The sequence below is a fragment of the Lissotriton helveticus genome, chromosome 5_1, assembly GCF_964261635.1.
Source record: "Lissotriton helveticus chromosome 5_1, aLisHel1.1, whole genome shotgun sequence".
In the NCBI taxonomy this organism is placed as follows: Eukaryota; Metazoa; Chordata; class Amphibia; order Caudata; family Salamandridae; genus Lissotriton; species Lissotriton helveticus.
This window is the reverse complement of record NC_136065.1, coordinates 1016912942-1016935387: the sequence shown is the minus strand read 5'-3', so window position 1 is coordinate 1016935387 and position 22446 is coordinate 1016912942. Positions and strand designations below refer to the sequence as shown.

At 46.0% G+C, this 22446-nt stretch overlaps 1 protein-coding gene across 4 annotated transcripts in view; it reads left to right on the top strand.

Annotated features, from left to right (window-relative positions):
* ALDH18A1 (aldehyde dehydrogenase 18 family member A1) overlaps positions 1-22446 on the top strand; it is a 387760-nt gene that overhangs the window by 308105 nt on the left and 57209 nt on the right. For all 4 annotated transcript variants that reach the window (XM_078643525.1, XM_078643523.1, XM_078643524.1 and 1 more), the window contains one exon: positions 8905-9125. In XM_078643525.1, the coding sequence (XP_078499651.1) occupies positions 8905-9125 (221 nt within the window). The remainder of the gene's footprint in view (positions 1-8904; positions 9126-22446) is intronic.

The window sequence follows — 22446 nt, the reverse complement described above, 5'->3', positions numbered from 1 at the left end:
TGTCGGGGGCTTCGGTCCCGACGCCGTCGGTTGCTTCGGCTCGGGTGCCTTCGGGCCCGGCGCCGCAGGGCCCCGCTGGATCCGGTTCCGGATCCGGGTCGCCGCCGGTGGACTTAACGACCTCCCCAGCGCCGACCCCTCAGGTGTCACCCCCGGCACCGCCCTCGGGCGGCACCGTCCCCGATGCCTCCCTCGACCCGGTTCCGGCACAGGAGCGGCGCCGCTTCAGACACCGTTCGGAGAGTTTACTTTCCAAGAACCGGCCCCATCATTTTCTAACCCTAAGTATCAGGAGATGGGTGATGAGGAGTATTGGGAGGGGTCTGAGGACCCTCTGACACGTGAGTGTCAGTCCCAGGAGGACTGGACGGGTGACCTGGGGGATGCCAGTGGTCTGGACACTTCGCCGGACACTGGCTTTGTCTCACCTCTTACCGTGGCTACGGAGGAGGGGGCAACCTATAGTGTGGTGTTGATGAGGGCGGCCAAGGCCTTGGGCCTTGAGCTCCCCGTCGCGGCCGCGAGGACTAACCTCCTCACTGAGGTCCTTAAGCCGCAGTCATGCTCAGCCGAGCCTCTGCTGCCGTTTAACGAGGTCTTGACCGACGTTCTTTTGGGCACTTGGTCCAAGCCAGCTACAGGTTCGCCTGTAAATAGGAACGTGGCCAGACGCCACCGCCCGGCCCCGGGCGACCCTTGTTTCCTGTCCACCCACCCCACCCCTGAGAGCCTGGTGATCCAGGCCTCAAATTCCCAGACCGCATTCCCGTCGGCTCCGCCTGACAGGGAATCCAAGAGGTACGAGCAATACGGCAAGAAGGTATTCTCCTCCCTGAGTCTGGGACTGCGGTCTTCCAACACCACGTGCCTCTTGGGCCGTTACACCCACTCTCTGTGGGACACGGTCGCGGACGTGCTGCCAGAATGCCCGTTGGAGGTACGGGTTAAACTCGGCCAAGCCCTTGTGGAAGTCCGAGATGCGACACGTTATTCGATCCGGTGTGGACTGGATACCACCGACTCTCTGGGCAGAGCGATGGCAACGACGGTGGCGATTCGTCGCCACGCCTGGTTGAGGTCCGCCAACTTTTCGGCTGATGTCCAGAATACACTCATGGACATTCCGTTTGATGGCCGTCGCCTTTTTGGCGACAAGGCAGACCATGCGCTTGATCGCTTTAAGGACTCCAGGGCTACGGCCAAGTCCTTGGGCCTCTCGGCCCCGCGCCAGCAATCGGCTGCCTTTCACTCCTTTCGTGGCCACGGAAGGGGTGTACCCACACGTGCTGCCAGCCACGCTCCGAAGGGTAATACCCAACGTGGTGGCGGCCGTGGAAACCGCCGTGGCGGCGGTCGGGGACAACGGCGAGGTCAGTCCACACCTTCCCCCGCAGCATCCGCCTCAAAACCCTCCTAGTCCGTGCTTTCAGGCCCATGTGACGCCAGTGGGGGGAAGGGTTCGCCATCACCTCCTCCACTGGCGCTCTGTCACGTCGGACAGGTGGGTGCTGCAAATCGTCCGAAGGGGTTACTCCCTCCCCTTTGAGACGGCGACTCCATCCATGCCACCGCAGTACCACCGAGTATCGGGGGAACATTTGCGGCTTCTGCAGGAGGACGTTACGGCCCTCTTGGCCAAGGGGGCCATCGAGCGCGTTCCTGGGCCAGAAGTAGGGTGTGGTTGCTACTCCCACTACTTTCTGGTACCCAAGAAGGGCAAAGGGGGCCTACGCCCTATCTTGGACCTAAAAAACGTCAACGGCTTCCTCCGGAAGCAGAAGTTCAAAATGCTGACACTGGCTCAGGTCTTAGCTGCCCTGGACCCAGGAGACTGGATGGTAGCGTTGGACTTGCAGGACGCTTATTTCCACATCCCCGTCCTGCCGGCCCACCGGCGCTACCTGCGGTTCACGGTTGGCCACGAGCACTTTCAGTTTACCGTGCTCCCCTTCGGCCTTACCAGCGCCACACGGGTGTTCACAAAGGTGATGGCGGTGGTCGTAGCTCATCTGCGCAGGTTAGGGGTTTCAGTCTTCCCCTACCTCGACAACTGGTTGTTGAAGGCGGGCTCGCCCCAAACAGTCGTCAGCCACCTCCAGACAACGGCAGACCTCCTGCACCAGCTGGGGTTCTCCCTAAATGTGCCGAAGTCACACCTGTGCCCCTCTCAGATGCTCCTCTTCATCGAAGCGGTTCTGGACTCTGCGCAGTTTCGGGTGTATCCTCCCGAACAGTGGGTCCGGGATATTCAGGCTCTGATTCCACTCTTTCAGCCTTTATCCCGGGTCTCGGTCAGGTTGACGCTCCGGCTTCTGGGGCTGATGGCCTCCTGCATCCAACTGGTGCATCACGCCAGGTGGCGGATGCGGGCTCTGCAGTGGGACCTGAAGTTTCAGTGGGCCCAGCATCAGGGCAACCTGTCCGACCACGTCCTGATCTCGGAGGGCACTGCAAGGCAGCTGCAGTGGTGGCTCACGGGCCCCGATTGGGTCAGCGGCAGATCCCTCTCCCTTCCCCAACCGGAGCACGTAGTCGTGACTGATGCGTCCCTCCAGGGCTGGGGAGGCCACATGGGAGAGGCGGAGATCAGGGGCCTCTGGTCTCCGGCAGAGGCCCGGCTCCACATCAACCTTTTGGAGTTGCGGGCGATTCGTCTAGCACTGAAAGCATTCCTCCCCTCTGTCCGGGGGAGTGTAGTGCAGGTGTTCACGGACAACACCACCGCCATGTGGTACTGCAACAAACAGGGCGGGGTGGGGTCGTGGACCCTTTGCCAGGAGGCTCTGCGCCTCTGGCAGTGGCTGGAACGCCAGGGCGTGACACTGGTGGCTCAACACCTGGCAGGTTCTCTGAACGCCAGGGCGGACGAGCTCAGCCGTCGGTGCATGATGGATCACGAACGGCGTCTGAACTCGGACGTGGCGCAAAGCCTCTTTCAGCAATGGGGAGAGCCTTGGTTAGATCTATTCGCCACCGAAGAGAACGCGCAATATCATCAGTTCTGCGCGTTGGAATTTCCAAGGCGGCACTCGCTCGGAGACGCTTTACGTCGCAAGCGGTCTATTGTACGCCTTTCCGCCTATACCACTTCTGCCCAGAGTGCTGAAGAAGATCAAGCGCGACCGGGCACAAGTCATCCTTGTGGCCCCGGACTGGGCACGAAGGTACTGGTATCCAGAGCTACTCAGTATGTCAGTCGATCCCCCGGTTTGTCTGCCTCTTCAGGAGGACCTTCTGTCGCAGCAGCAGGGGACGGTCCTCCACCCGAACCTGTCCAGTCTCCACCTCCATGCTTGGAGATTGAGCGGCGACAGTTGAGGCCATTTGACTTGCCTCCTGAAGTCTGTAACGTCATTCTGGCAGCCAGGCGTCCCTCCACAAAGTCGGTATACGCCTGCAGGTGAAACAGATTTGTGGCATGGTGCACAGCAAAGGCTGTGGATCCTCTTGCTGCCCCTCTCTCTGAGGTTCTTCTCTTCCTTCTTTCTCTTGCCCAGCAGGGCTCTGCTCTGGGCACTATCAAAGGCTACCTTTCTGCCCTTTCAGCCTTTCTAAGGCTGCCTGATCAACCTTCTTTGTTCAAGTCCCCTATTGTAAATCGCTTTCTTAAGGGCATCACACACACGTTTCCTCCTGTTCCATTTGTGATGCCTCAGTGGGACTTGAACCTTGTTCTTACGTTTCTGATGTGCGCTCCCTTTGAGCCACTTCACAACTGTCCTCTCCGCCTTCTTACTTTAAAGACTGCTTTCCTGGTTGCCATCACCTCCAGGAGAGTGAGTGAGCTCCAGGCCCTTTCTTGTACTCCTCCTTTCCTTTCTGTCCATCCGGACAAGGTTGTGTTGCGTACTAAGCCATCTTTCCTGCCCCAGGTTGTCACGGCCTTCCACATCGGCAGTCTATCACCTTGCCAACCTTCTTTCCGCCACCGCATCCCTCTAAAGAGGAAGAGCGGCTCCACCGTCTGGACCCAATATGTCCGCTCTCGTTCTATTTGGATCGCACACGCCAGTTCCGGGTGGATGACCAACTCTTTGTTGGTTACGTTGGCGCTAAGAAGGGGAAAGCAGTGCACAAGAGGACCATCTCCCGGTGGATCATTTTGTGTATCCAGGCATGTTACTCCTTGGCTAAAAAGGAGCCCCTGTTGGATTGCGGGCTCATTCCACCCGAGCCACGGCGACTACAACTGCCCTGGGCCGGGGAGTGCCCTTACAAGACATCTGTCAGGCAGCTACGTGGGCATCGCAGCACACGTTTGCAAGACACTACTGCCTCGACAGCTAAGTCCGGAGGGATGGCTTCTTTGGCCGTTCTGTCCTCCAGGACTTTCTGGTGTGATTATTGGTTCGCAGACCCACCACCGCGGTTGGTATTGCTGGGGTATCTATTCTAAGGTAAGGAATCTATCACTAACGTGTCTTTCAGATGCACAAGTTACTCCTTGTGTAACGAAATATCTGTAAGAGACATTAGTTAGTGATAGATTCCTTACCGACCCACCCATCCTCCCCGTTCTGCCAACCGATATCTAGGGTTAAGGTCATCCCTTTTCAGGGCCCTAGTTTCAATGGCACCAGTGTTGGTTTTTAACATGGCTCAGCGCTTCTGGCGCGGAAAAGCTGTGTCTAAGAACTGACGTCAGCACGCGGAGGCGGCGTCTAAGTACTCCGATGACGTCATCACGGCATCCACGACGCCGACGACGCGGAGCCGCAGACGACGCCTACCGACGCGCAAGGGTACTGCTACGCAAAAAAATTCCGGATCCAGTCTGACGCCTGGGGATATTTGAAGGTAAGGAATCTATCACTAACTAATGTCTCTTACAGATATATCGTTACACAAGTAGTAACTTGTGCATTTGTTACTTCACAAAAACAGTGCCATCCGATAAACCGATATCGATGCATTAGATAGTCAAGTTTACAGCAATAATTGCCAATAAGTGTCGCTGTGAGACCGCATCTTCCTTGTCCCTCAGCGTAGACGATGGGCCAGCTGTTCAGCAATAGTTTTCACAAAAGTAGATGCTAGTTGCAGCATTGCGAAGGTCTTATGTTGACCCTCGTAGTCCTTTGGAGAGTTTATCGGAAATAGGGGTTTCAGGTGCTGCTCTGAACCTCTTCTTCTCCTTTCTAAGTGGCCATCCATGGAAAGAATTTAAAGGTGAGGCCACTGCTAGGAAAATGGGTGGCCTGCCTAAATAAAATTATTTGAAGACACACATAGGTGGCTAGAGTTTGTGCTGGTACTTTTACACTTGCACATGCAGGAATGGAGTTAACTGCTGTTTACAGAGAGAGAGAGAGAGAGAGCATTAACATTGAAAAGATTGATTATTAATATTGAATATCGTGTAGCTGATATTTCTTGTATGGGTAGGAGATTGCTCTTAGGGGAGAGGAGTATAAGTTCAGTCTTTTTGGGGTTCAGCTTAAGGTGGTTGGTGTTTAGCCAAGTTTGAATCTTCATTAGTGTGGCATTAAGATGTTGGATGTCGCTGGGTGATTTAATTCTGTAGTAGAGTTGAGTGTCATTGGCATATAGGTGATATTTGATACCAGCTTGTTTCAGGATAATTGTGAGAGGTTCCATGGAAGGATTGAATTAACCCTGGGCAAAGCACTGTGCTACGCTCGCATAGTTTGCGAAGTTTGCGCAACTTCGCACTACGCGAACTGCACGTAGCACAGTGCAAACATGCGTAGCGTAGTGCAGCAGTCATTTTTTTTCATGCTCTCGTTCCTCAACGTCAAGTTGGCGACCGCGAGCAAGCAAAATGACATCCTCGCGAGACTTTTTCCTTGTTCGCGATCAGCAACATCAAGTTGCCGATCGCGAGCATGGAAAATAAACCTCCCGGCGAGATTCTCAACGCGGGGAGGTCGGGTTTCTCATTGCGAGTCGTTGCGCATGCTCGCGATGAGAAACTACCAGTCCGGGTTGAGAAATCTGCAGCTCGAGTAAAAATTTACTTGAGCGGCAGAAAAGTAAAGCTCACACTGTGCAAGATGCCGTTTTCAATGATTGCACAGTGCCGGATGCTTGTCCGCACTGTGCAATCCTTGAAAACGGCATCTTGCACAGTGCGAACATGCTACTACGCAGTTTGCGTAGTGCTACGCGTACCTCACGAAGTGCACTTCGCGTAGCGCTACTTTGCGAACTATGCCCACCCCTAGATTGAATAGGGATAGCAAGAGGATGGAACCTTGAGGTACACCTTCAAGTACTGGTTCGAGAGACATCTGTGGATTTTTATTTGGTTCGAGAGACATCTGTGGATTTTTATTTGCTGTGAGCGATGTTTAAGTTAGGACGTGAACCATCTCAGGACTGTGCCATTGATAACAGTGCAGTTTTGGAGTGTCTCAAGTAAAGCTGGGTGATGTACTGTATCAGATGCCGCTGATAGGTCGAGTAGGATTAGGAGGCACGAATCGCCTTCATCTAAGGCACTATGAATGCTGTCAGTTCTATTGACCATAGCAGTTTCAGTGCTGCATCCTTTCCTGAATCCTGACTGACTGGTTGGTTGAGTTGAAGTAGGACACACTTCAACGTTTAAGCAAGGAAAGGAATATTGGTGATGGACCTCAAGTTGTTGAAAATGTTGGGGTTCAGCCCCAGGTTTTTTTTTTTTTTTTTACAATGCGGGCGATTTGGCCGTGTTGGAGGGATTCACATATGCGGCCTGATCAAAGAGAAGCATTGATGATATGGTTCAGGTTTTGAACTAGGGTGGAGGACAGAGGGTCGGTAAAGTGTGATGGATGTGGCCTTCAGTTTGGCAATCATGTAGAAAATTTCACCTTCTGTGATAGGTTTGAAGTCGACACTTTAGCATTATTCTTCAGTTGAGGGAGTTCATTACGTGCTCTGTTATGCTTTGTAGTGTCCTTCTGGTCTTTAGTTGGGATCTGAGGGGGAGTTTCTATGTTTACTTATGTCTCAGTGGAGCCGACGGGCTAGAATGTCGGAATATTGTCAAGGGTAAGGGATCGTTTGATCTTGACAACTTTGTCAGCGAGGACATTGGCTGCTACTTCGCAGCATTCAGTGGAGTTCATTGTTTCTTGTTGGGAGGTAAGTAAAGTTTGTTCTTTTATTATGTTTAAGGGCTTCGCACGGTCGGTTGGTTACAAAAGAAAGTGGCTTTTTCCCTTAAAATGTGTTTCTTGTAGGCGAGCCGTTCAGATCCTAGAAGTGAGAGATTCGCCAGTGAGTGGTTCTGCCTCCATAATCTTTCGGTCTGTCTAAGTTGCCTTGTTTCGCTGTTAAGGTCTAAGTGGAACCAGGATCTGGATTAGATTGTTCTTAATCTCTTTAGTTTGAGTGGCGGAACCTGGTGAAGAACATTGGTCATCGATGAGCTATAGTGGGCAGTGAGTACATCAACGGTTTGAAGGAGGTGTTGCGAATGTAATTTAGCATTGATCCTGAATTCTAGCTCTGTTAGTGGGATATGTTTGATGTTCCTAGGCCAGTGCATAGGATTACAGGAACGTGCTAAGAAGGATGTGTGGTGTAGCTTGAGATTGAATAGAATTTGATGGTTGTCCAACCAGTCGATAGGCAAGATGGAAGGAAGGGAAACAAGATTACTTCTAGTACTTCTTGCATCCAGAGTTGAATCATTATTGTGGGTCGATTCATTACAGAGTTGCTTGAGATTGTTGATTTCCAGTAGGTTATTTAGATTATGGATTGTGGGGTCGTCAGTGTTGTTCCAGTGCAGGTTGAAGTCTCCCAGGAGCACATCATTGGCGCCAGTTAGTGAGAATTGAGTTATTAGATCAGTAAGTTCCTCGGTGAAAAGTGTGATCACTGGGTGGGTGATAAAAGGTGTGGAGTTTGGTGGGAGTGGTGTCTTCAGTTTTAATTTCGATAATCAAAGGTCGAGTAGTTCAGGGCCTCTGAGGGTTCAAGTTGGGTTGAGTGTGAGTTCTTTGCAAGATATAGTGGTGATGCCGGCTTGCGAGCTCTGACCCGAGAGTCTGGACATCATTTTGTGTCAAATGTCTTCGGAATAAGTTAAAGATTATACGTCTGCCCTCTTGGCCTTTTTACCTGTGCCATACCAGCCTTCTGTGTTGGTGAGGTTCTTAAAAAGTTTAATGCACATGTTTCTACCAAAGTCATTTATTAAGCCTTAATGGACCCTTAAATTAATCCTTACAAATCTGATCTGCTGGCCATTTGTGCCCAAGCCAGTTATTCTCCACAACATCAGGATGTTTTTTCGTACTGCCAATAACTCTGTGCACCATTTCAGTGAGCTGCAGGAATCTGCAGTTAGAAATATCCATCAGAAGAACAAGTTACTTTCTTCTCTAACGCTGTTTCTGGTAGGTACTCTATCTAACTGCAGATTCTTCACTGCCCTCCCTCCTCTGCATTCTCTGGAGTGGGCTCCTGTATCTTTTAAAAAGGTACCGGTTTAATTTTGGCAACTTGTTACTCTGATTTGTCCTAATTGATCCACATTTGAGGACGTGGAAGAATAAAAGACAAAACTGTTGGCAGCGTACAATAGCGGTGCCTATTTTGGACGCTGCTCCTTTCACTTCCGGGGTGGTGAAAGGTTATTGCTGAATCTGAAGGCATCACCTGATGCGTATTTAAATGTCGCCTTCCAAGCAGGCGCCTGGGATTATTCCAAAGGTGAGAAATCTGCAGTTAGAGTATCCACCAGAAAGAGTGGTACCAAAGTCCTTCCTTTGTGCACCTTTATCATTATTTAAAGAACAACCACAACAAAATATGACAAGAAATATGTCTGGGTAGATTAAGGTAAACTGTTAGATAACATATCAGCAGACCATGAGTGGTGAGTAGTCGTACCTGTTAATTCTCTCAAGTGACTCCGTTATTAAAAGCATTCATTTTCCATTCTCCTAGGAAGACTGCCCCCACCTTTGTTGAAACGACTGAGTCTATCAACTGCAAAACTGAACAGTCTGGCAATTGGACTTCGCCAGATAGCATCTTCCTCAAAGGATAGTGTGGGACGTGTCATTCGAAGAACACAAATTGCTCAAGAGTTGGAACTGGAGCAAGTAACTGTTCCCATTGGGGTGTTACTGGTTATCTTTGAGTCCCGCCCTGACTGTCTTCCACAGGTACAATGCTAGATAAGTTTGACTGTTCTGAACACAGATCTTTGATTTAATATATATCTAGCACCCATCCCTAGAGTTTTCACAACCATAAAGAAGCTTCTATAATTTTGTGACTTTGTAGTACTTTTTGGTATGTTTACACTTCTGAGCTTAATTCCTTTCCAATTCAGTGTCTTGCAAGTTCTTACACATTTATGACACAAATAGAGCACAGGTACTTTGCATGTACATATTGGGCTGCTTCCCTCCCTGCACCTGAGGCAACATCCTATAGGAAACCCTGACCGCCTAATATCCCTCTGTGAGCATTCTGCAGAAAGAACAGTTGAGGTATCCTACCACTCCCCTGCCATGCAACCTACTTCTTCTCAGACACCGAGCCCATAATGAACACTAGATGGCGTTGCCCTACGGTACATCTCCACCTATTATCACCTGCAGCTGGATAATGTACCTTGCTTAATTACTCTCCTTGAGTTGGCTAAAAAGTAATTTCTACATGCCCTCCTGTTTCATGTTTAGTTTTTTTTGATGTTCTTGTTCTGCTCACTCTTCACTAACACTTTGCTTAGCCCATACAAGCTGAATGGTCTGCAATTGTGTACATCTGATGTTGTCATAGCACATTTATGGCGCCAATAATGAATAGGAGACCAAATGGTGCTGAAACGCTGGATATTTGGATAAAAATTGTATATTATGCTTTCCTTTCACTATTTGATATTGACAATGTTATGGTAATGTGAAGAAGTATTTGTAAAGTCCTTACTTGATGAAAAACTTAAAAAGATGTTTCAAAATCTACTCCAAGGTTATCCTAAAACAGTGTGGCTGACATATACAACTGAAAGCAATGATATAGCCAATTGAAGCAAGAGAATGCTACTTTTTGACCTGTACTTTTGCTTCACCCCCTTTCTCAAGCCTGTTCATAGTGACAAGGCAGTAATGGGCATTTGAATACTTGTGGAGAAGTTGCTTGTGTGAAGCATAGAAATGTGTGCAGAAGACTTGCAGTGTAGACACTCCAAGTACTTATTTGTTTTAAAAAAACATTTAAGCACGATTTTCAGTCACTGTTTCTTCTTCTTAATTCATTACTTGATGAATACCTCCAAGGGCAGAAAGGATCCTGGGAACAACTATGGCATAATACTTTCTAGAATAAAGAACATTGAATTATATGATGAGATGACACACATGGACAATGACAGTTGAGATCTACTGCTGGACTGACTGGTGGTATCTTCTTCTGCCTTCTGCTTATGTTCTTGGGAAGATAATAAATCCATCTTCACTCTGTCAGTTTTTCATTTCATTGTGCGATCTGGTACTGCGCTCAACATTCCATTGTGTTCAAGAATCTTCAGATGGGACAACTCGAGAACAAAGACGTTAAAAAAATAAGGAACATTTATTTTTGGAAGAACACTAGACATCTTACAAACTCCTCACACTTTGTTTTGAGCCTCAGAAGAGGTTGACAACCCTTGTTTAAGCAGTAAAGAAAATACTCGCCACAGAAGTGGCCAGGGCTCACCTCCCATGAGTGTAGCTGAACCAGCTCCAAAGACTCCTGTGCTGCCTAGCAACATAGTGTCACAGTGCACACAAAGACATGGTTGCGTTTTGACCACAAAAGGCTATCATTCCTTTGTGGCATTGAAAGATCGTGGGCAGAGGGAGAGCCTGACATTCAAGCTTTCACAGGGTCCTGGTCTTCATCAGAAAAGAGATGCATTAAAAGGCATAGCTAGCCCGTTACAAAGGAGTGTGTGTAAACCAGAGAACAAGAATACAAATTCCTTTTTCGTATCTTTCACGACTGACTGCTAGGACTGAGGGAGAACCTGGCATGACACGACTGCAGGTACCTGGAATAAGGAAGGAAGGTACTGTGTAAAGGCATTATTTGCACATCATACCGGAAGATATGCCAATGCATTTCGGTGCTCGCAAGCACCTTTGGTGACCAAGGTGCGTGTGAGCACCGAAACCCATTGGTGTTAATGTCTGTGCCGTAGCAGGTTAATAAAAGAATTTCCCTGCACCGTAGTGCTGTGGATTCTTTTTTGATGATAACGAGCCGTTTTATATCTCCTCATACTTTTTGCAATCACGTACGCTTTTAGTAAAACGTCGCTCAGCCAGATCTAGATTCCATGGGTGTTTATTTTTTTTAAAAAAACATGTTTCGCCTTGCCCTGAAGCCTTGTTCACTTCAGCTTTAACCAGGCGTATTGAAGTCACTAAATCAAAAACAGACCACCATTGATGCTTGTCCTTATGTATAGTTTTTGTTGCTAAATCGCCGTGACGCGGTTCTGCCCCTGCTGCGACTTTGCTCACAGCAATGCGGCAGCACCATTAGGAGTGCCATTCTTTGGAGAAATCCACCCTGAGAACCCGCTCCTCCCACCATCCCATGTGTAAACACGCGTAGCATTGGGAGAAGCAGCTCCCATAGTGGTCTCCCGTATTTGCTTGTGTATACAGTTGTCAAACAGGAAATAATTACTGTATAAGCATTCCTGAATTATATCAAGCAGCATACGTGTTGGTTGGTGTTGTGCTAATGGTCTGTTATTCATGTAGTATTCAACTGCTTGTACACTATCAAAATAACTGATACTTTTATATAATGATGAGATATCTAAAGATATTAAGATTAGGTCCTCTTCCCAGGGCATGTCATTTATGATTTTCATAAAATCTCCCATGTCTTTACCAAACAATTGTAGGTTTAAATGAATGGCTACAAAAAGTAATCAATGTACTTGGATATGTTTTCGTGTGGTCCTCCGATAGCCGAAATGATTAGACGTCCTGGTGGATTCACTGAGTCCTTATGATTCTTTGGAATTATATACAACACCGGCATCCTAGGGTGATAATTACGTAAATCACTATATTCCTCCTGTGTTAGAAGTCCATTATTACGCCAATCCATTTTATTCTGTGCTGTTTGTTCTTACTTGAGCCACTTGTTCCTTAGTGGCCCTAACATAGCACCTGTTGTCCCGTAATTAGCTTTGGACTTCTGCCTTGTATGCTGTCATTCCAAAAGACGATATTGGCCCCTTATCAGAATTGGATATTACTACTCCATTCTGTTTCTGGAGCTTGTGGATTAACAAAAATATCTCCTGTTGCGGCCACTAGCGATTGGATGTTTTGCTTGTTCTTTGCCCATTCTTTTGACATCTTTTGTCAAAGTATATTGGAATACATCAATGGTATCGTGAGGAGTGATAGGTAGGAACTTGGAAGTTGGTTTGAAAGATGTTTTCGCATCACCCCAAATTTCTAGTTGTGCTTTTGTAGTTAGTTCTTGTTCCTCAATAGGAGAATTTAAGTCTAAGTGTTCATTTTGTAGAGCTGTCAATTTCTTGAGTAATATCATATCTGGTACTTGTAATCTCGTTTGATGCACTGGCGTAGAGGCCAAGGGAATATATGTTGTTAGTTTCACTCTTCTGTTGGCATGATTCTTCATAAGTTTTAATTTCCTGATACATTTATACACGTCAATGTGTGTTTGACTGTATTGAAAAGTACTTTCCAGACAAAAGGATAAACCTAGTGCTAAGATCTGTTGTTCCGCTTTCTTCAAGCATAGCCATGTTAGGTTTATGATCGTATGCTCGGTGTCTATTTTGGTTGTTGCTTCTTCCTCCAATTCTGCTGATCTGGGGTTCTGTCTTGCGAGTCGCTGTCTTTGTTTCTTAAACCGCTCTTTGTGCCTATGGCATTGGGATTTCTTGGGCGCCATGTCTGGCGGCGATCCTTCCGTAAAAAAATCCAATTCCTCTATTAGTGTTGCTCCAGCTCCTGTATTACTTCTTAGACATTGTTGTTAATGGACTCATTATCATTGTCCAAATCAAAGCTTAGCTCAGTCCCAGTGTCCATAGCACTTCTCTCATGACACGACCTATTGGTATTAATAAGCCGCTGTTGCTTCAAATTGTCAAACCTACGGGCAAAAGTAAAGATTTGACCTTGTGCATAGTCAAGTGTGTTCCTTAGGAATTTTTGCGCATTTCGTCTTAGTGATCGTTTCTTGTTTTTGAGTAGTTGTATAGCCTCCATTTAAATATTTTCAATGGCTTCTTTATGTTGAGTGTCGGAGCTGAACAGCATTTCCAATGCCTCTATTATTTTTGTCAATTTCTGCATATTTAATCAAGATTTGAATTCATCTTGATGTAGCTTCCAAATTGCTTTCAGCCCATTCTCTCATGTCCGGATTCGGATTTTCAGAACTAGTGTCTAATAAAATTCTCAGTCCAAGAGGCACTTTTTCAGCTTTCAAGTATTTAGTGAGAGATTTGTGTTCCCACCGTTTAGTTTGTTCTGCCTTTTTTGTACTTCTCCCACATTTTTAGTTTACTTCTTACATCTCCTGCCATATATCTCACAAAAAAAACTAACAGTTACAAGGCCAAAACTATAGCAATTTAGCATTTATAGTTAGAGTTCTCTCAAATAACTATAACTCGTCCCCTAAGGTAACTGTATCTAGCTTCCCCGCCATGCACATTTTTGTCATGGATAATTTTAGATAAAATGTTGCACTGATATTAAAAATGTCATAGAAGATGCCATGAGTGAATTAATATGTGGGGTAATCAGTAGTGCATGGCGAGGGCGCAAGTTATAGTTACTTTAGAGAACTCTACCTGCTGAATTCCTATAGTTTTGTGTGTGTAAAATCTCAACCTAACTATAACGTCCCTGTAACCTTTGTTTTTTCAGTGAATTTCTAGGTTTTTGTTAATGTAAAATAATATTTAATCACTACATGTTAATACAACCAATACCCGTGCACAGCGGGGGTTGGCCGCCGGGCCTGGCTGCAGCCAACCCCACATTTTGGCTATGCGCGGTGGGGGCTTGGCTATAAGGCCAGCATATGTAATTACCATATGTTACTTCAACTGCTGCTCTCTGATATGCGAGCCGGGGGTTCCACCGCAGACCAGGCGCTGCGGCCAACCCCCACATGCAGCCAGTTGCACGTGGCCCAAGGCAAAGCCCAGCATGCTGAGTACGTGGCTGTGTGAGTTTCAGTGTGGGTCTGTGAGTAGGTGTGTGAATGGTTCTCTGGATCTCTAAGTTGATGTTTAATTGATGGTATAGGTGTGTGAGTGAATGCATGGGTGTGTGGGTGGGTGTATGGATGTGTGAGTGACTGTGGGTGTGTGCGTGTGTGTGCGTGTGTGTGCGTGTGTGTGCGTGTGTGTGTGCGTGTGTGTGTGTGTGTGTGTGTGTGTGTGTGTGTGTGTGTGTGTGTGTGTGATGGGTGGATGTATGAATGGTGTGTGAGTGGCTGTATGGGTGAGTGAGTGGGGGGTGTCAGTGGTGTTGCTGTGTAGGTGTGAGTGGATAGGTAACTATGGGTGTGAGTAGGTGTATGGATGCGTGAGTGGTTGTGTCGTGATTTAAGGTTGTGTGTGTGTATTTTTTTTAATTGGGATCTGTAGCCACAGATCTGTCGCGAATTCACACGGGCGGTGATGTGCGAGTGTCTGTATGGGTGTGCGAGTAGGTGGTGAGTGTTTGTGATGGTCTGTGAGTGGATGTATCCGTGGCTGTGTAGGTGAGTAAGTAACTGTATGGGTGTGCGTATGCGTGAGTGGGTGTATGGATGTGTGATTGGGTGTATTCATTTTTTTAAACTTGCCATCTGGATCGGTGGATCTGTCGCTGATTCACACTAAGAGGCCTACCTAAGCGCTGCGTTGGATCTGTGGATCCTCACGCACCCCAAATTTGTTTTCCACAATTTCTTGCCCATGAGAGGTCCCTTACAGACTCCTCCATCAGTCCTATGGTGTTAGGATACCTCTATTGTGACCCCTTAGCCTATTTATACTTTATTTCCCCCTTCCCCCACCAAAGCCATAATACGATACGCGAAGTGGCAGACGCAATGTTCCTCTCAGGTTGCAGCTAGCCAATCACAGCATTGCTGTTAGCGCCTTGATCTGCAGACGCTTGGCGGCTCCCCCGAAACATTCCAGACAACAGCTGAGTGGCAAACTAGTTTTGAAAAGTTTGTGAAGATTATCCAAATTAGCAAAACAAAAAACGCTCTGTCTATGGAAACTAGGTCCAAACTGTAACTTCTTACTGGCGACAGTAGTTAATATATATATGCATGTGAAATTGGTGCTGGTCTTCATTCAGTGATATGTTCATTACATCTCCTAAACCACCTCTGAAACTCTCTACAACCAGTAGCTCGTACACTACTTAACTTCGACATTAAGTCGGTAGTTGGTTTTGAACCCCTGTCTGAGAGTCGCAAACTATTCTATTAAGCGCTATCTCTACATCATTTTTCAACAGTTTTTTTAATTGATATTTTCTCTTCTCTCTTTCACTGGTGTGGTCACCTTGTATCCCTCTGTAGGCAAAGTGTTAGACTCCCTTGACAATCATGGAAGATCCAGACGATTTTCTAATGCTTATTTGGGAGCAGCTATAGAAGAACAGAGATACAGGCCATAAAGAAAAAAAAAGAAACTTCTTTTTTATTATAATATTTCAGGGATGATGGTCAAAATATCATCAAACATCTCCCACCTTGTGTAGCCTATTCAGGCGAAAACGTAGCTAAGTTTCAGTTTGCTGCTTGAAGACCTGAAGAACAATATTGTTCATTGCCATAAGGTTTCTTTTTTTTTATTATTTTTATTTACAGCAGTCCAAGGTCCTAATGAACCAGGGGATGCGTTTGTGACTGAGTTTTTTAAACGTTTACCTCACAACTAATAAGGGAACAGTTAGTTGGCAGATGCAATTAAAAAATGTCCAAGAACGCTTACTTGCATAAGTCCAAAACCTGATGAGGTCCTGGATATTGCCAGAAGTATTGCAACCTCTCAAGAAGCCTCCACACAGATAGAATTGGGCACAATGTCACCATGGCAAATTAATGTACGTTTAGTTTCTAAGGAGCTAAAGTTCAAGAACCACACCCTGATGGATATAGGTTTCCTATAAATCAAGTATCCAAAAATCCAAAGTGCTTGAAAGACAGATTGGCAGGAAGACAACTGCTTCAAATGTGGCTACTTCTCTCAATGCGGCTAACTTTCAGCTTTGCCTACACTGGGACACGTTTGCCAGAAGTGTGGAAACGTAGGTCAATTCATTAAAGGCTGCAGCAGTGGGATAAAGGTGGGGATTTGTCAAAGAAAATGATCTCAATAGTGATGACACATGCCAAAGATTAGATTAATTCAGTTTGTTGGTTGGGATGGAAAATTATCACAGTGTAAATATTGTCAGAAAATGTGATGATCTTCCTATTCAAGTTGTTATTGATAAAAAAGGGATTCAGACACCATCAGCAATTCTATCAGCTATTTCAGTTGATGATTTTGAACAAGCTTAGCGACACAATGTTTTGTTATCTCTGGATATCACTACAGTGGCCTTCAATGGGAGCATAACTGACATTTATGATTATCTTTTGGCATGCTTTGCTTTTAAAGATTGTTCTATTGAAAGCAAAGTCTATGTAGTAAAAAAAGGTGTGAATGTGGCATCAAGCTGGCTTAAAAATTGTGTTGTATCCTGGAGGTAAAGAGGATACAATTGAACACGACTTTACCAGAACAAAGATGTCTTTTGTGATAGATTAGGCAAAATCCAGGGCTGTGAACAATCTATCGAGGTCAAGGACAACTCTATTCTTGTGAAGCGTAAAATTCATAATATACTTTATAGTGATTTTGATGAGCTGGAAATGCAAATACAATGTATGTTACAACAAGATGTTAGCTAACCTATTGATGTAGTGCTTTGGTTGTCTCTAATTGCAATAACTTGCAAAGAATATGGGGAGCTTCTCGTATGCATTAACCTGAGCAATCTGACCAATCAGTCTGCGTGAAATGTTATATTTTACTAAGAATTGAAGACCGCTTGGCTGCTTTAGGCCAAGCCAAACGGTTCACAAAATTTGATTTTAAATCCACGCATCATCCAATTCTTCTTGTTCTTGAATCTCAACTCTTCACGACTTTTGGTGCCCCAGCAGCACTTACCTATTTTGTTGCTTGCAGTTTGTTTTGACAGCATCTGCTGTCCAATGTGTCATTGCAGAAATGTTAAAGCAAATAAACAATATTGTGTTTCAAAATGAAAACTGAATTTTCGTGATGATTTGCTTGAACATGACACTGCTGTGGAGAACATTCTTCAGATTTTGTGTGACATTGGAGTAACATTGAAGAAAGAGAAGGACATTTTCAGAGTTGAGGAAACTGAATACTTGGGCCATGTTCTGTCTGGGAGTTGTGTGTGTCTTAAGCCAGGTTTTGTACAGAGCGTAGCTAATACCTCCCATCCCGCATATAAAGATCAGTTGCATTAATTCCTTGGGCTGTGTGTTTTACACAAAATTCATAAAAGGATTTGCAACTCTAGCAGAAGAATTTGGATATCTTCCAATTTTTTTTTTACATGTGACCTGGGATCGCAAGTGTAGTGCAGTGATGAGATAAAAATCGATTTTGGAAGCCGCTACTTGACAGACTTTTGTGAGAGGGTTTTCAAATCAGAATACGGTTGAAGCCAGTATGCATGGCCTAGGGGCTATATTTTAGTCAAATTGATAGTGAAATATTCACTGTTTAATTTGCTTCCAAAACACTGGTGTCCTAAAATTGCAGGTATTCTGTTATAGGAAGAGAAATGTTAGCCTGTGTTTAAAGCATGGAGCAATTTAAGACATAAGTTTGGGGGAAGACCATTTGTCTTTACATTTTATCATTGACTATTTTCAAGTTTCAATCTTTATTTCGGCCGATATGACCATCAAAGATATACAAAAGACATATATGAAACAATATAAAAACCATCGAAGTAGGGCAGCAGCACATAATATACAATGTACAATCATTCCACCCTGCAAAAAAAAAAAACATACATTTAAAATTTTTAGTGTTAAAATTAAGTGGGAAACTGGGACTTTAAAATACGGGTGCGAGTATGCCAAACATTTGTAAGAAATTTAGCCAATACGAACACCGTTGGTCCCGAGACATCGGTTTTTAAGATTCTGTACATCGGGAGATACTCCCTACAACCCAAGTTTCTGATAAGTGGTAGGAGCCAATGTTTCCTAGCGGTCTTGTATGTTGGACAAAACAAGACCACATGTAGATCAGTTTCCTCATCACAAGTGCAAGCCGGGCATTGCTTGGTAGAGGGCGGTGTAGACCAGGAGCTAGTGTAAGACCGCAGAGGCAGTGTGCCATATCTCCATTGGAGAAATAGCTTCCTGGCCAGCACGGGAGTCATGCCATTCAGAACCCTCTCCAGCCTGTATGAGTCCTTGCTTTGCGTGAATACAGATGTTAATGACCCTTCACCCTGGGAATCCAAGACCATAGCTAGTTTCTGCTCGTGATACGCGTTGGCCAAGGCTCTTCGTGGGATCCTTAATGAAGCATTAGCTGGATCAGACCATAGGTCGGGGAGTCCCAGTCTCGCACAGGCCTTTTTTATATATTTTATCCAGGGGATCTGTAAAGCTTTGGGGTGGGTTAAGAACTCCCTCAGTTCCGCCCTGTAGGTACAAAGTTCTTCCCTGCTCCATAGCCTTCTCCAGAAGGCTATGGGTCTGAGACCCAGTTCATCTGCTATTGGTCTAAGTCCCAGGTCCATCCTCAGGGGGAGGAGTGGTGTACTAGACGGGAGTGCAACTATCTGTCTAATAAAGTTGTTCTCAGTTATAGACAGACTCTGGGCAGATGTATGGCCCCACAATTCCGCCCCATACATGACAGCACCCCTGGCCTGTGCCTTATAGATCTGGATGACCGGCCCCAATGGTCGATATGTGGAGCTTTTCATCATCCGAGCTATGCCACCAGTGGTCTGCACTAATTTGAGGTTGGCCCTAGTCTGGTGTGTTCCCCACGACATGGTTTCATTCAACGTTACACCTAGATATTCAAAGGTGGAGACTCTCTCTAAACGTGCTGATCCCAGTAAGGGGTTCGGGCATGATCTTTGGGTTGGGTTCAAGACCATAAACTTAGTTTTTGTGGCATTGATCTCCAATCCCCTTTCCATGCAGAAAGCCACAAAAGAATCAAGGATCCTTTGTATCCCCATAGGGGTTTTGGACAGCAGCAGGGTGTCATCTGCAAACATGATAGCAGGCACCCTGCTGCCGTTCAGCTTTGGAGCATCAGTGTGTTCAATGCCATTGAGATGGGCGATTACCCCGTTGACAAAGAGGCAAAACAGGGTCGGAGCCAATACGCAACCCTGCCTAACCCCCCTGTCAACGGGGAATCTGTCCGTCAATTCCCCAAGCTTCCTGCACCTGACCCTGGCGTAGTTGTTAAAATGCAGTCTCTGTAGAATTATCAGTATGTCCGGAGGCACCCCCATCTCGGCCAGGACACTCCAAAGTTTCCCTCTGGGCACCAGGTCGAAGGCGGCCCTCAGATCCACAAATATAGTGTATAGGCTACCGCCTTCAAATACCGCTGTCCTCCAATAGATAATATTTAAACAAAAGACCTGGTCCACTGTTGAAACTCCCTTCCTGAAGCCCGCCTGATATGGGCTGAGGGCACCCGTCTCCTCCGCCCAGTCCTGGAGGCGATTCAACAGTATCCTACCAAACAGCTTCTGGGGCACGTCAATTAAGCTGATTGGTCTGTAATTGGCTGGGAGCAGGGGCGAGCCCTTCTTGAGTATGGGGACCACCTCTGCCCCCAGCCAAGTGCTCGGGATTTCCATACCATGCAGGACTGCATTAAACACAGTAGCCAGGTAGGGGGCCCATACATCGGGCTCCTGCTTAAACAGGTCCCCAGGGAGACCGTCCAATCCTGGCGCCTTTCCAGAGGTCAATCCTGCAATTGCTGCCTTAACCTCTCCCACTGTTATCAATTCCCCTTCATACTTTGCCAATCCATTACCAATGGCAATCGCAGTTTCTCCCAGCTCAGAACTATAGAGAGACTGGAAGTGTTCCTTCCACACCCCTGCTGCAATGTTTGGCTCTATTGCCGAATGGAGGCTCCCAGACCCACCATTAACTACTCGCCAAAACATTCGGTAGTCTCTTGTTTCGAGAGAGCTAGTAAGCTCCTCCCATTGGTTCTCCTCCCATTCAATTTTAGCGTGGGCAACTAATTTTTTGTATATCCGTCTACTTTCTCGTAGCTTCTCTCCGCCTGTTCCCTCCTTGATGCTTCTGAGGAGTTCTCCCTTTGCCTTCCTACAGGCTGCATGATACCATGGGGCTTTATGGTGCTGCCCCCTGCTCATATTCATTACCTTACCAAAAAGCTCTGAGGCCGCTCCCTTTATAAGGTCCTCATGTACCTGAAATAATGTATTATGGGAATCTTTGTTGCCCACATCATTAGCTAGATCTCCCACTTTTTCCAAAATTGGAATTAGTCCTGCGTAGAGCCTCGGAAGTTTAGCTTGGCTCGCTACTAGTTTTTCCCACCTGATTCTTCTCCTGTTGTTGCCCAGAACGAGTTCGGGCTTGTTATCCTCCTTGTTTAAAATAGAGGGTTCTGAACCAGGGTGGATGAGATCTAGTTCTAGGGCATTGTGGTCACTATCTAGTCTTTCAGTAACCCTGAAGTCCACGATAGATGACCAGTTCACTATCTGTACAAGGGCGTAGTCCAAGCGGGACTCTCTTCCCACTTTATTGTAGGTGGGTCTGCTTAGTATATTGTAGGTGGGTCTGCTTGGTATTGACTATTAGTTAACATTTTGTCTGCCAAGAAAATTAGGAAGTTCCCCCTAAGCTTGCTTAGAATGGGATGTATATCCCAAACTGTCTTTGTGGCCAATCAATGGTGGTCCAGAAAAAGCATTTTCAGACTGGAGGTCCAGCCTGTTCGGAAAGTTGCATACACATTTTCAGAATAAAATGGTTTCCTGCTCCATAGAGACTGACTAGCTCCTCTAGGTAGGGCTTGTGAGAATTTTCGACGCTGCACACAAGGGCCACATCGGAGTTAGCTTTAAGTAAAGGTGTCTAAAGGAAGATCTCGGATAGAGGCGAAAGTTGAGAGAAAGGGTAAGGAATGTAGGTAATGCTGGCTAAGTGAAAAATAATTAGACATTAGTTCACCTCCAGAAACGCCTCTATTTTGTGTCCAGAGAGAGCTTAGCAGTGGATTAGTTTAGGTCTTTTAAGTCCTTTTCATACTACATGATTGTGTTGATAGACTATTTGTTCAGGTGGGTGTTAGTCAGATTTGTACGAGAACCCATAATAGCTGAAGTGGTAAAGGTTTTACCAGAAGTCTTTGTGAAAGAGTGTGTACCGGGCTTTATACTTACCAACATAGAGGTACAATTCACACGAGTCATGATTGAGTTTTTATGTAAATGCAGGATCACACACTTAAGGATGCTTTTATATTTCCCAAAAAGGGTAGAATGGTAGAGAGGTTTAACTGTGGATTAGTCAAGTGTATGCCATTGCGTGCATACAGAGGCAAGAATGATGTGGGAAAAGGAGTCCGTGGGATGATGAGTGTATACAAGACAACTCCTAACACAGCCATGAAGCTAGCCCCAATTGTATCTACTTTGGAGGGTGTCGTCACGCAAAAACAGGTAGTCCGTGCCCAAATTGTGGAGAGGTGTCAAAGCAAGGACTGATTCCAATCATAGAAATGCAGAATTGTCGAGGGTGAGAAGTAGCCTTGCATTTGGTTTTGTGTGGGTGATTGAGCCCCAATCCGGGAAATGCTTTTGGTAAAAAGAAATGTGTCAAATAGTCCTGATCCTGTATGTATTCAGTAGGTGTATACTAAGTGTGGACAGTGATAGCATGTTAGTAGATTGGCAAACATTACTATAGGTGTTGAGGCAGAGAAGAACAGTGTTGGGTAAAAAGTCAAGGTTGGAACGGAAATACAGGTTTTTTCATATGAAGGAATATTTTGTGTGACGTCACTGTGAAAAAACATAGATTCTTATGAATGTTGTCTTATAGTTGAGTATTACATGTTGCTCACTGCTAAATTGACTTTTGACACTTTTTTCTATCTTTTATGATTGGTGAGATTGAATTCTTTCCTGGGTTATACATAATCTCTAGTTAATTTATTGTTGCGCTTATTGATGAGTTAATTATGGTTCTCACCTTGTTGGTGAGAAGAGAGAGGTGAGGGTACCTGGAACAGTGTTTTGTCATTTTGAAACCTGTCAGTCTGTTGATGACCAGTGCACTCACCAGTTGTGCTGTGCCGCAATAATCTTTCTTTGTATTCTTCAAGCGTGGTGCCCCCTTTTCGGCTGTGCTGTTACT